The sequence below is a fragment of the Pristis pectinata genome, chromosome 6, assembly GCF_009764475.1.
Source record: "Pristis pectinata isolate sPriPec2 chromosome 6, sPriPec2.1.pri, whole genome shotgun sequence".
Classification (NCBI taxonomy): domain Eukaryota; kingdom Metazoa; phylum Chordata; class Chondrichthyes; order Rhinopristiformes; family Pristidae; genus Pristis; species Pristis pectinata.
Genome location: NC_067410.1, coordinates 111,455,819 through 111,469,522, shown reverse-complemented (window position 1 = coordinate 111,469,522; position 13,704 = coordinate 111,455,819). Strand labels below are relative to the sequence as shown.

The 13,704-nt window shown below is 53.0% G+C and overlaps 1 protein-coding gene across 2 annotated transcripts in view; it reads left to right on the top strand.

The window, feature by feature from the left end:
• The window catches only part of fndc3ba (fibronectin type III domain containing 3Ba), a 347,890-nt gene that overhangs the window by 242,729 nt on the left and 91,457 nt on the right, over window positions 1-13,704 (top strand). For both annotated transcript variants that reach the window (XM_052018781.1, XM_052018780.1), the window contains exons 5-7: window positions 1,794-2,034; window positions 4,456-4,743; window positions 12,901-12,959. In XM_052018781.1, coding sequence (XP_051874741.1) covers window positions 1,794-2,034; window positions 4,456-4,743; window positions 12,901-12,959 — 588 coding nt within the window. The remainder of the gene's footprint in view (window positions 1-1,793; window positions 2,035-4,455; window positions 4,744-12,900; window positions 12,960-13,704) is intronic.

The following is a 13,704-nucleotide window of genomic DNA, read 5'->3' as shown; positions in this document are numbered from 1 at the left end:
AGTCCCCACACCACCAGGTTCAGGAACAGTTACTTCCCTTCTTGAACCAACCTGCACAACCCTAATCACTGCCTCAGTACAGCAACAATGGGACCACTTTGCACTCCAATGGGCTTTGTTTGTTCTAATTGTGATCTTTCTTGTATAATTTATGTTTAATTTATGTTTTTCTTGGGAATGCTGCTTATCTGATGCTCTGTGCCTGTGATGCTGCTGCAAGTAACTTTTTCGTTGCACCTTTTCCGTACATGTACTTGTGCAGTTGGCAATAAACTTGACTTTGACTTTGACACGTAGAATGGGCATAACACCCAATATCCATGAGGCAAAGGTCCTCCCACTCTGCCGCAGTTACACACTGCCCTCTGATGATAAAAGTTCACGGGGAGACGCTGGAAACACGGACCTCTTCCCGTATCACAGGAGCCACATCGATGGTGATATTCAGTCCAGCAGCACAGCCTTGAGTCGGTTATAGAAAAGGGTGTTTGAAGATGGAGACTTGCCACAAATCTCCTGGTCTACCTGCCCTCTTTAGGCTTCTGAGACCTGGGCTTTCTCCAGCAGGTATCTGAAAACATTGGGAGATACTACCAACACTGTCCTCTCCAAGACCTCCACCTTCAGTGGAAGGGTAAGTGTCCTCTCCGAGGCCAACATCCCCAGCACTGAAGCCCTGGTTACTCTCCATCGATTGTGCAGGGTTGGGCACATAGTTCACATGTCCTACACCAGGCTCCCAACACAGACACCCTATTCCGAGCTCTGTCCTGGGAACAGTTTATCAGGTTGACAGAGGAGAAGATTCAAGGATGTGCTCAGACTCTCGTTGAAGAACGCAGCTTCCCCACCGACTCCTGGGGTCCTCTGGGCTACGGACCACTCAAAGTGGAGGAGGGGCATTCGGGATGGGATTGGAAAACCTGTGGACATGCGCTGGGAGCAGACGAAGGTCCAGTGTAAACGACAGAAGGAGCACTCCACCTCCTAAACTACCCACCCCACCCTGTAATCCACCTTCTGACTGCTCCCCCACCTCCCAGAAGATTCTGTGGGTCCTACACTTGGTTCATCAGATCCCATGGAACCCAATGGATTGGTGGAATCAACTCACCCTCGATCCTGACGGACTGCCAGAAAAGGATGTATTTGCAGTTCGAATTATGTATATCTGTATACATCTATGTGTGCATGACAGTGTGTGTTGTGCGTGTGTGTGTATTTCTGTGTATGCGCATGTATTTCCGTGTGCATGTGTTTTACTCTGTGTGTGTATACTCTGTGTGTGTGTGTGTGTGTGTGTGTGTGTATGTGTATACTGTGTGTGTGTGTATATTGCATGTGTGGGAGAATGCGTGTATTTCTGTTTATGTTTGTGTATTTCTGTGTGTGCGTGTATTACTCTGTGTGTGTGCACTCTGTGTTCATGTGTATATTAATGCGTATGTGGGAGAATGCGTGTATTTCTCTGGGTGTAACAGACACACAGAGGTGTATCCCCCACCCCTCGGGCCTCCTGTTTACGATGTGGACGGCAGCAGTGTGTGTGGGGTGGGTGTTCGGCATAAGCACAGAGACAGGGGCTTCACTGGAGCCTTGGGACAGTGTGTTCGGTCCTCTGGAGGGGGACTCTGCAGGGCCACAGTTGCCCCTGCGTTGTTCCCACGTAGCCGGAGCTCATTCGGTGAGGAAAAGCTTGTGGACACGACGTACGGGGATGAGGGGGAGTATTCTGTAACACTGGCTGGGGGAATGCCTTGAGGACTAACTCTCTCTCTCCTTGTCCACTGCAGGTGATCGAAGACAGCACTGGGGTGCGCAGGGTGGTGGTGACGCCGCAGTCGCCGGAGTGCTTTCCACCGAGTTACCCCTCAGCCATGTCTCCCAGCCACCACCTGCCTCCGTACATCACGCACCACCCTCACCTCATCCCTCACTCGCACGCGGCGTACTACCCCCCCGTCACCGGCCCCGGAGACATCCCCCCTCCCTTCTACCAGCACCACCTGCCGCCTACAATATACGGGGAGCAAGGTAACCGTCGGCCGCAGCCCAAGGACTGCCCCCACCCCCCCCCCCCCCGGGGGACGGAGCAAGGGGGGGTGTGGAACACTCGAGGGGCAGTGAGGAGATCCCCAGGGAGGGGCACAGGCAGACCGAGGGACCTTCTTCTGGGGGCACGCATGGGCTGGAGGTCTGCAGTGTGAGTTGTAGGGAGGGAGGTGGGAGCAGGGATGGAGAGGAATGGGTGGGGTGGGGGGGGAGTACAGGTGAGGGGGGAGCATACAGGTGAGGGGGGAGAGTACAGGTGAGGGAGGGGGAGTAAAGGTGAGGGGGAGAGTACAGGTGAGGGGGGAGCATACAGGTGAGGGGAGGGAGAGTACGTGAGGGGGAGAGTACAGGTGAGGGAGGGGGAGAGTACAGGTGAGGGGGAGAGAGTACAGGTGAGGGGGAGAGTACAGGTGAGGGGGAGAGAGTACAGGTGAGGGGGAGAGTACAGGTGAGGGAGGGGGAGAGTACAGGTGAGAGGGAGAGAGTACAGGTGAGGGGGAGAGAGTACAGGTGAGGGGGAGAGTACAGGTGACAGGGAGAGAGTACAGGTGAGGGGGAGAGTACAGGTGAGGGAGGGGGAGAGTACAGGTGAGGGAGGGGGAGAGTACAGGTGAGAGGGAGAGAGTACGGGTGAGGGGGAGAATACAGGTGAGGGGGAGAGAGTACAGGTGAGGGAGAGAGTACAGGTGAGGGGGAGAATACAGGTGAGGGGGAGAGAGTACAGGTGAGGGAGAGAGTACAGGTGAGGGAGGGGGAGAGTACAGGTGAGGGAGGGAGAGTACACGTGAGGGGGAGAGAGTACAGGTGAGGGAGGGGGAGAGCACAGGTGAAGGAGGGGAGCATCAGAGGGGAGACCTGATAGAGGTTTTTTTAAATTATGATAGAGTGGAGAGTCAGAGTCTGTTCCCCAGGGTAGAAATGTCAAACACCAGAGGACATGCGTTTAAGGTTGGGGGGGTGGGGGGGAGTTTAAAGATGACGTAAGGGGCAATGTTTTTCCACTGAGGGTGGTGGGTGCCTGGAATGGGTTACCAGGGGGAGTAGTGGAAGCAGGCAGTTTGTGGAGTTTAAGACACTTTTAGAGAGCCACATGAATGTGAAGGGAATGGAGGGATGTGGACGATACACAGGAGGAGAATGTTTAGTATAAACTGGCATCAAGATCGGCACAACATTGTGGGCTGAATGTCCTGTCCAGTGCTGTACTCTTCTGTGTTCTAGTTGATAGAAAACTTGTCTTCTTGGAATAGATCGTGGACACAGAAGTCAGAATGTTTTAAAATTCCCATCGGCAAAAATACTTCCCTTAAAAAAAACTCCTGTGGTTTGAACCTCCAATTAAACTGCCCTCTGCACTCAACCCTTATCTGGCAACCAAGCTATGACTGACCCCAACGTACAGTGGTACCTCAGCTAGCAATTTAGCACTGAATGATCCCAGGCTGCACTTACTGAATTATGGAATTATATTGCATGGGAGGGGGTCATTTGACTCCTGTATAATTAGTCTTACTCTTCCTGTCTCTCAACCACTCTAAATCTCCCCTTCCAATAATTTTCCAATTCCCATTCAGAAGTTTAATCCGGGCAAGTGTGAGGTGCTGCACTTTGGGAGGTTAAATGTAAGGGGAAAGTATACCGTAAATGGCAGGACCCCTTAACAGCATTGATGTACAGAGGGATCTTCAGGTCCAAGACCACAGCTCACCGAAAGTGGCTACACATGTAGGCAGGATGGTAATGAAGGCTTGCCTTCATCAGTCAGGACACTGAGTATAAGACTTAGGGTGTTGCAGCTGTATAAATCTTTGGTTAGGTTTTGGAGTATTGTGCGTAGTTCTGGTCGCCCCATTACAGGAAGGATGTGGAGGCTTTGGAGAGGGTGCAGAAGAAGTTCATCAGGATGCTGCCTGGATTAGAGGGCATGAGCTATAAGGAGAGGTTAGACACACTTGAGTTGTTTTCTCTGGAGTGGCAGAGGCTGAGGGGAGACCTGATAGAGGTTTATAAAAGTATGAGAGGCACAGATAGGGTGGACAGTCGGACTCTTTCAAATACCAGAGGATGTGCATTTAAGGTGAAAGGGGGAAAACTTAAAGGAGATGTGTGGGACAAGTTTTTTTACACAAAGAGTGGTGGGTGCCTGGAACAGGCTGCCGGGGTGGGGGTGGAGGCAGATACGACGGTGGTGCTTAAGATGTTTTCGGATAGGCACATGGATGGAGGGATATGGACCATGTGCAGACAGAAGAGATTTCTTTTGGTATCGTGTTCGGTACAGACATGATGGGCCGAAGGACCTGTTCCTGGGCTGTGCTGATCCCTTCGATCGTGCTCCGATCCTCGTGGGATGTTCCGGGTGACCACTGGCTGCCGTTTTACAGCTGTCTGTCCTCTCCGCAGAGTTCATCCCGCTGTATGGGATGTCCAGTTACATCACCAGGGAGGACCAGTACAGCAAACACGACCGGCTTCACAAGAAGCTGAAGACCGACCGGCAGAACCGGCTCAACAGCCCGCCCACCGCCGTCTACAAGAGCCACATGAGCTCCTGCACGGCGATATACAACGGCTATGGCAAGGCGCCGTGTGTGGCCGGTGTGGGAGGGGGTGGCGGAGGAGGGACCAGCCTCAAGAAACCCGAGCGGAGAGCCAGGAGCAGCCCCAAGATGAACGAGCAGGAAATCCAAGGTGAGGAGGGTCCTGAGGGCAGTGTTGGGCTTCGGGGACAGGGGGCTGGGGAGGAGTCAGTGCTGGAGGGGAAGGGAGGGAGAGGAGCAGGGACATCATCACCCTAACCCAACAACCAAGACCCCCCACTCTCCTACTCCACACACCCCCTACCTCACTCTCCCCCACTGTCCCCACCCCCAACACTCTCCCCCAGCCACCACACTCTCCCTCACCCCTCACATTCTCCCCAGACTCCCTCCACCCTCCCCTCCCACACTCTCCCCTACCCCCACACGCCCCCCACCCTCCCTCACCCCCCACATTCTCCCCAGACTCCCGCCACCCTCCCCTCCCACACTCTCCCCTACCCCCACACTCCGCCCCACCCTCCCTCACCCCCCACACTCTCCCCAGACTCCCCAACCCCAACACTCCATCAATCCCCAAACGTTCCTTTCCACAGAGAAGAGGCCATTTGATCTATCAGGTCCATGCCAGCCCACAGGCCAAGCTCATCACTCCCATTCCCCCCCCAACAAATATTCCTGACCCCACCCTGTCAGACCCCACCCCCAACATCCTTCACCCAACCACCTTACCCCAACAGTCCACCCAACTCCTCCAACCCAACTCCACTCAATAACCCCTGCCCATCCACCACTGTCAGCCTGGGTCACACCCACCCACCCACCTCCCCTGCACTCCACAGCACGAGCTGTTGAGAGCCTTGTCACTGGCACAGACCCAGGCTCCTGGCCTCTCTGTTCCCTCCACCCCCACCCCAGAGCTCGGAGGAATTGAATTTCCTTCCCAGTCGTCTCACACTCCTCTGACACGGTGTGGTTGCCACAGAGACCGAATTCTTGTCAGTTGAGCAAGGCCTATCAGTTACCAGCCTGACAAAGCACAAGGTATCCCCTTGTCTCAGGAGCTGGGCTGCTGGAGCACAGCCCTGCACTTGATTCTGGAGAGATTCCCTCCAACCTAAACCCCTCCACCCTGCCTTCCCCCTCCCTCCCTCTCCATCCCTCTCCCACGTACCTGCCTCGCTTTCCTCAGCCTGTCAGGTTGGAGCTGCAGGTTGTGGCGTTCTTGGGAAAGATGATACGCTCTGGGCGACCCTCCACACTCCGGCATGTCCCACACAATATGGTCGGTGTCTTGACTTGATGCTTGGATCCAGAGACTGTTTGATAGGCTTTAGAGAGTTTATTGTGCACCTGTGCACCTGCTCTGTGTGTGTGCGCGTGTGTCTGAGTGTGTGTGTGAGAGTCTGTGTATGTGTGTCTGTGTGTGTGCATGCGTGTGTGTGTGTGTGTGTGCATGCATGTATGTGGGTGAGTGTGCAACTGCATATGTGAATGCACGTATGACTGCTGCATGTGTTCGTGTGCAACCATGCATGTGTGTGACTGTGATTGCATGTGTGAATGCACATGTGCATGCTGCGCATGTGCGTTGAACCGTGCATGTGTGTGACAGTGCATGCGACTGTGTTTGCACACACACGTGGCTGGGAATGTGTGACGGCACACGTGTGTGTATCCATGTTTCCGCCCCTGGATCCTCACCGACCCAGCCTTGGACCTGGGCCAGGAAGGGAGGGCGGGCGGTTCTGCAGCACCTTTCACAGCCGCAGTGCTCTGCAGCCATTGCGGAACTGTAGAAAACGTGGCAGCTGCTTGCGCAGGGAAAGATCCTGCACACCGTTGACCTTTGGGAAATGCTGCCTGAGGGCGGCAGGGCCACCTCCTGCAGCTCTCGTGGCTGGGGGTCTTTTATTGTCCATCGGAAGGGTCACATGGAGAAGGTGGCACCACTGACCCTGTGTCCCTTCCTTGGACCCTGGGTTACCAGCCCAGATCACAGTCCCTGCAGTGGGACCCATCTCCTCACCTGCGGCCTGAGATCTGACCTAGCTCCAGAAACTCTGTCCGATCTGGACCCAGTCATAACCTACATCCATCGTAACTGACCCAATCCCTTCGGACACCCCGACTGCCCATGCAGAGATACCAGGTACTTGGAGAAAACCACGCAAACAATATCTGTCTCTAACTGTCTGGGTTGAACTCCTGACTCTCAGCAGCAGGACAGGAACAGTGAGGAACTCAAATCGTGGCTTGCACTGTGTTATTTGCAAACTATAATTCACTTTAAACGTTTTATAACAGCGGTTTTATCTCAAGGAGTAAATACCACGTTCTGTGTGCTCCTCTGTGACTGGAACACTGCCCCATGACAAGACACGGAGCACACAAGGGCCTTGAGACGGCCTTTAAACTGCTGTGTGACAGTGGGTGATTGTAGTCCAGAGGAACAAAAGTCCCTTGAGAAGGTGGGGCTGGTGTGGACAAGGGTCACTTGTGAAGCCACATTTGATGCTTGAGCCCCCCTTTCCCAAGTACAGACACAGGAGGGGGCTTCCTTCTTCACCCCCACAATAATTAAAAGGGTCACCGTGTCCCAGCTTGAGTGGGAAATGGAGAAAGTGGGAGAGAGAGAGATGGGCAGGAACTGGTGGGAGAGTTTCAGGAAAATGCAAGGAGAAATGGGAATAAGAGGAGAAACAGGAAAATTAGAGAGGGGAATGAGAGAGTGCAAATGAGGGTTGGGAAGAGGGAACAGGAAAGTAGTTAATAAGTGTGAACAAGAGTGACGGGTACAGGAGAGGAACCAAGCTGGTGTAGACCCTGTGACCACACAGCACTCCCTCAGAACACCAGCCATGGGCTGAAGCCACAGCCAAGCAAGACTGCATCCCACCTGGGACCTACACCATCTTAAATAAAAACAGAAAATGCTGGCAACACTCAACAGGACAGGACACATCTGTGTGAAGAGAAACAGAGTCACGTTTCAGGTTGAAGAACTTTCATCAGAATGCAACAGAGGACCTTTCTCCGTCTCACAAGTAGAGTTTAATTTGGACAAGTTCGTGGTGTCACATTTTGGGAAGACAAATGAGGGGAATGAGTTTCACAGTGAACGGCAGGGCCCTGGGGTGCGTTGTAGAACAGAGGGACCCAGAAGTACAAGTACATGGTTCCCTGAAGGTGGCGTTACAGGTAGACAGGGTGGTGAAGAAGGCATTTGGCACGCTGGCCTTCCTCAGTCAGGGCACTGAGTATAGAGGTTGGGATGTTATGTTGCAGTTGGACAAGACATTGGTGAGGCCGCAGTTGGAATATTGCGTTCAGCTTTGGTCACCCTGCTAGAGGAGAGACGCCATTAAGCTGGACAGAGTGCAGAGGAGATTTACGAGGATGTTGCCGGGACTCGGGGAACTGAGTTATGGAGAGAGGTTGAGCAGGTTGGGACTTTTTTCATTGGAGCGTAGGAGACTGAGGGGTGACCTTATAGAGGTGTATAAAATCATGAGGAGTATTTTTTCAGGGACAGTCTTTTTCCCAGGGTTGGGGAATCAAGGACACAGGTTTAAGGTGAGAGAGGAAAGATTTAATAGGAAACTGAGGGGCAACTTTTCACCCAGAAGGTGGTCAATATATGGAACGAGCTGCCAGAGGAAGTGGTTGAGGCAGGTACATTAACAACGTTTGAAAGACACTTGGACAGGTACATGGATGGGAAAGGTTTAGAGGGATATGGACCAAACGCAGGCAAATGGGACTAGCTTAGATGGGAATCTTGGTCGGCATGGACCAGTTGGGCCGAAGGGCCTGTTTCCGTGCTGTAGGACTCTCTGACTCCACGCCAAAGATCATAAACTCCAACAGCCACTGGACCTGAAGCGTTGACTCTTGTTTCTCTTCCCAGAGATGTGACCCGACCTGCTGAGTGTTTCCAGCATTTTCTGTTTTATTTTAGATTTGTAGCATCTGCAGTTTTCCTCCCCATATGTCCTTCTTTCCTGGCACAGTGCGAGAGCTGGGTGGAGATCCTGGCGCGCTGGTGGCTGGGAATTCACAGGGCATCACAGGGTGCCTGTTCCCTCTGAAAGCTGAGCAACAGGCATTCTGCTGTGAGGGAGGTAAGGAGTGTGTTTGTCTTTCCCCAGCCGCTCGCCGGCATGCACCAGGGCAGGCAGGGAAGAGGGGAGTTTTGTTAAAGAACCATTGTTTGCAACTTGGCAGAAGTGTGGGAAACGGATCCAACCCACAAAGCCTCAGAACCTGCCTGGGCCAAGGCACCAAGTGTGAGCGAGGCCTGCTCCCTCTGCTCCCTCATCCCCCGCTGGTACTGACACCCACTGGCTGAGGGTGAAGGCAAGAGGGAAATAAAAGTGGTAAAGACAGCCCCCTCTCCTGGGTCCTACAGACTGAGGCATTCAGACCCTCAGTGCTCTGTGACTCTGTCCCATGAACAGCGCGGCAGAGACACCAACTCTCTTGCAATCACTCCACAGACATTTGAGCCCAATATCTCTGCAGGACTGAGGGAGGGTCACACTGCGGGAGGGGTAGTACTGAAGGTGTGCCGCACTGTCAGAGCTGCTGTGTCTGGATGAGACATTGAACCAAGGTCCACTCCCCCCCTTCGAACGTCCCATGACTGCAGATGGAGAAGAGCTGGAGAGGTTTCCCAGGATCCTGGACAATATTTATTCCTCAAACAGCAACACTGAAGCAGAATGTGAGCAGTATCATATTGCTTGGTGTGCACTGATCCCCACCGTCCGTCCCACATCCCAGTCATCACTGTGCCTTCTGTGGGCCATCCTGCCAAGGAATGTGAGTGGTGCTGTGGAAATACAGGTCCCTTCCACCGGGGCTGGTGCCTGCACAGTCGACTGGTGGTGCTGGCTGCCCTCCCGAGTTAATTCAGGGCAGGGCTGTGGTTTACATGAACTGGTGGAGACTGGAATGTTGAAATGGCAGAGCTCCCAGCATCTCTGACCGCCCCGGTGTTAATCTCCAGACTCTCCACGGCCTCTATCCCCATCCCAGGATGGTAATTCTATCAAGAATGGACAAAATCCAAATCCTTTTGGGGTTCCTTCTAAAATTATGGGGCATGAAGCATCGTCATGTCCTTCCACCAACAACCGCCCCAGTTACACTAATCCCATTTTATTCACCCTACATTCCAAGTCAAGTCAAATTGAGTTTGTTGTCATGTGCACAAGGTGAGGTACAGGTACAATAAAAAACGTGCTTGCAGCAGCCTCACAGGCACGTAGCTACAGACAACACACAGAACATAAATTATCCATAAACAGTGAAGAAGGAGACTGTGCAAAGCAAGACGTGAGTGCAAAAAGAAACCACAATCAGAGAAAAGTCTAAGGTAGTGCAAGAATACGGTGGTGTAGTGGTTAGCGTAACGCTATTACAGCGCCAGCGACCCGGGTTCAATTCCCGCCGCTGTCTGTAAGGAATTTGTACGTTCTCCCCGTGTCTGCGTGGGTTTCCTCCGGGTGCTCCGGTTTACTCCCACTTTCCAAAGACGTACGGGTTAGGAAGTTGTGGGCATGCTATGTTGGCACCGGAAGCGTGGCGACACTTGTGGGCTGCCCCCCAGAACACTCTATGCAAAAGATGCATTTCACTGTGTGTTTTGATGTATATGTGACTAATAAAGAAATCTTATCTTAGAGATGGTCCCATGGACTTATCCCCGTGCGTTTTTTTTGCTCTAATGTTCCCAACAACTCCCCCCAGATTCTACCCCTCACCCACACACTAGGGGACAATTTAGAGTCACCAATTAACCCACCAGCCCGCACGTCTTTGGAATGTGGGAGGAAACCGGAGCACCTGGGGGAATCCCATGCGGTCACAGGGAGAGAGTGTGCAAACGCCACACACAGGCAGCACCGGAGGTCGGGATTGAACTTGGGTCTCTGGTTCTGTGAGGCAGAAGCCCTAACAGCTGCACGACTAAGTCTTTCTTCCTATGCCTGGACGAGTGCTGCCCCTCTCCTGTTCTAACCTGAATTTCAATTCCACCCCCACCATATTTCCATATATTTCCACCTACCGGATACTGAAAGGCCTGGATAGAGTGGACGTGGAGAGGATGTTTCCATCAGTGGGAGAGTCCAGGATCCGAGGCACAACCTCGGAATGAAGAGACATCCCTTTAGAACTGAGATGAGGAGGAATTTCTTCAGTGAATCTGTGGAATTCATTGCCACAGAGGGCTGTGGAGGCCAAGTCATTGGGTGTATTTAAGGCAGAGATTGGTAGGTTCTCGATTGGTAAGGTGGGGGCAGTTAAGGGTTACGGGGAGAATGGGGTTGAGAAAACAAAATCAGCCATGATTGAATGGCGGAGCAGACAGGTGGGCCCAATGGCCTCATTCTGCTCCTATATCTCATGGTGTCCCCTTCCCCAACTCCACCTCATTGTTGATGCTTCCAACTGACATGAAGCCCATCAGTTATGTGGGAGGACTTCCCTGAGGATGTGCTTCCTGACCATCCCCACTCTGTCCTTCCCCCTTGCTCTGCAAACTCCCCAGCAGAGGGAACGGTTTACTCCCACTGCCCCAATCAATCCTTTAACCGTCCTAAGTACCTCCAGTTAGGTGGGCTTATTCCTTTGTATTCTAGACGTTGGGAGCCCATTCCAACAATGCAGTTTAACCCTTCAAGCCCGGCGTTTTGACAACAGCAGGATACCCTCAGGACAAGTTACTGCCTTCTGGGGTCGCTGCACCCTGTGTGGCCAGAACTCGTAACCATAGTCCACTCCCAGAGGACGGGTCACTCACCCGTGCCCCATCTGAGCTGCTGCTCTGAAGTCTGAGCCCTCAAAGGGAGGTCTCTCAACGCCTCAAGAAGAAAGCTGACAATCTCAAGTCCATCCTCCCCTCTACGGCCAGGAGTCACAAGCGGCCAACAGTATCGGGGGAGAGTCCACTGACCCCGTGGACTCTGAAAACCTGAGATCAGCAAACGTAGGAGTACCGTGTTCAGTTTTGGTTGCCCTGTTATAGGAAAGATGTGGTTAAACTGGAAAAAGTGCAGAGAAGATTTACGAGGATGTTGCCCGGACTCGAGGGACTGAGTTATAGAGAGAGGTTGGCCAGGCTGGGTCTTTATTCCTTGGAACGTAGGAGACTGAGCGGTGACCTTACAGAGGTGTATAAAATCATGAGGGGTATAGATAGGGTGAATGTGCATGGTCTTTTTCCCAGGGTTGGGGAATCAAGAACTAGAGGGCACAGGTTTAAGGTGAGAAGGGAGAGATTTGAAAGGGACCAGAGGGGGAATTTCTTCACACAGAGGGTGGTGAGTGTATGGAACGTTGGTTGAGGCAGGTCCAATAACAACACTCGGACAGGTACATGGATAGGAGAGGTTTAGAGGGATGTGGGCCAAATGCGGACAAATGGGGCTAGCTTGACGGGCACCATGGTCGGCATGGACCAGTTGGGCTGAAGGGCCTGTTTCGTGTGACCCCATGACTCTAACCCCATCCAAGTATCTCACAGTGGGGTTAACAACATTTCACTGAGTCACAGGGGAGTTATTACGGCTGTAAAACTAGTGACAGTGTAGTGGAGCATGGCCCTGAACCTCTGTAAATCATACAGTGGTGCAGCAGAGAGACCCACCGCCTCACAGCACCGGAGACCCCGGTTCAATCCTGACCTCTGCCGCTGTCTGTGTGGAGTTTGCACGTTCTCCCTGTGGCTGCGTAGGTTTCCCCCGGGTGCTCCGGTTTCCTCCCACATCCCAAAGACGTGCGGGTCGGTGGGTTAATTGGCAGCTGCAAATTGACCCCCTGGTGTGTGGGTTGAGGGGTGGAATCTGGGGGCAGTTGATGGGAATGTAATGCCATAACAACAACTGCAGGGGTACTGGGGAATGGGACTGATGCGATTTGTCTGCTGGGAGCTAGGACAGAGCCGATGGGTCAAACAGTCTCTGAGTTACTAAGTGGCTACGAATTCAATAAATCTGTTGATTTGTATCTGTGACCGACTTGCTAAATATTCAAGGATTTGTGAGCCTGGCTGAATTCAGAATGGGGAGAGGGACTTCATGAACTGACATCACCTGCAGAAACAGAAGGGCCCCAGAGGAGAGGTGACAGGACCCTCCTGCCCTGTAACTGCTGCAGAGGGGGGAGTGACGGGACCCTCTTGCCCCGTAACTGCTGGCAGTGTCGAACATTGCAGTGCTGATGTCTGTATGCCGGGGACCTCAACTTCATCTGGTGGCCATCCACAGCTCTAACCTGTTTTATTCTGTAACTTGATTTTCAGATTATGATTCGGAAACAAAGAGAGTTCAAGACATGCTTTCTGGGATGGGCAAACCACAGGTATGTACGGAATCCTCGGCTCGTTCCTGTGCCTGTCCCAGTCTCCGCCGGGCAAGTTGGAGAGCAGCCTGGGACTTGGTTCTGCCTGAAACACTTGCTGTCCACCCTGGTGGGGGCTCGGTGTTGTCCGTCGACCCCAGCACCTCGAGAGTGGCTGAGGTGTGGAGCATGCCACCCGAGAGGTGACTGAGATGGGTAACAGGGAGATCAGATGACTTTATGAGAGAGTGAGAAATAAGAAACAGTGCTGAAAGGAGATGAGTCGTGTTGAAGAGACAGTACAGGCTGGTTGGACTGAAGGCTCAGGGTTTAAATACTCCATGCCAGGAGCTGCTTCATCCCTCTTACTGCCCTAAGACAGTGGCACAGCGGGTAAAGCCACTGCCTCATAGCCCCAGAGACCTGGGTTCGATCCCGACCTCTGGCGCTGTCTGTGTGGAGTTTGCACGTTCTCCCTGTGACCGCGTGGGTTTCCCCCCGGGTGCTCCGGTTTCCTCCCACATCCCAAAGGCCGCAAGTGTCAGTTTATAGAATCTGGGTGGGGATGATGGGAATGTGAGCGAACTAAATGGGTTGGTCAGCACGGACTCGGTGGGCCGAAGGGCCTGTTGATGATCCGTGATGTATCTCACTGTGACTCTCAGACTCCTCTTCTGTCGCTTGCTCTGTTCCTCCTGTGAAACTCTCCTTGGCTACTCCCTTCCCTCACCCACACGCCACCCGCCAGCAATGTTGTGTGAGAATG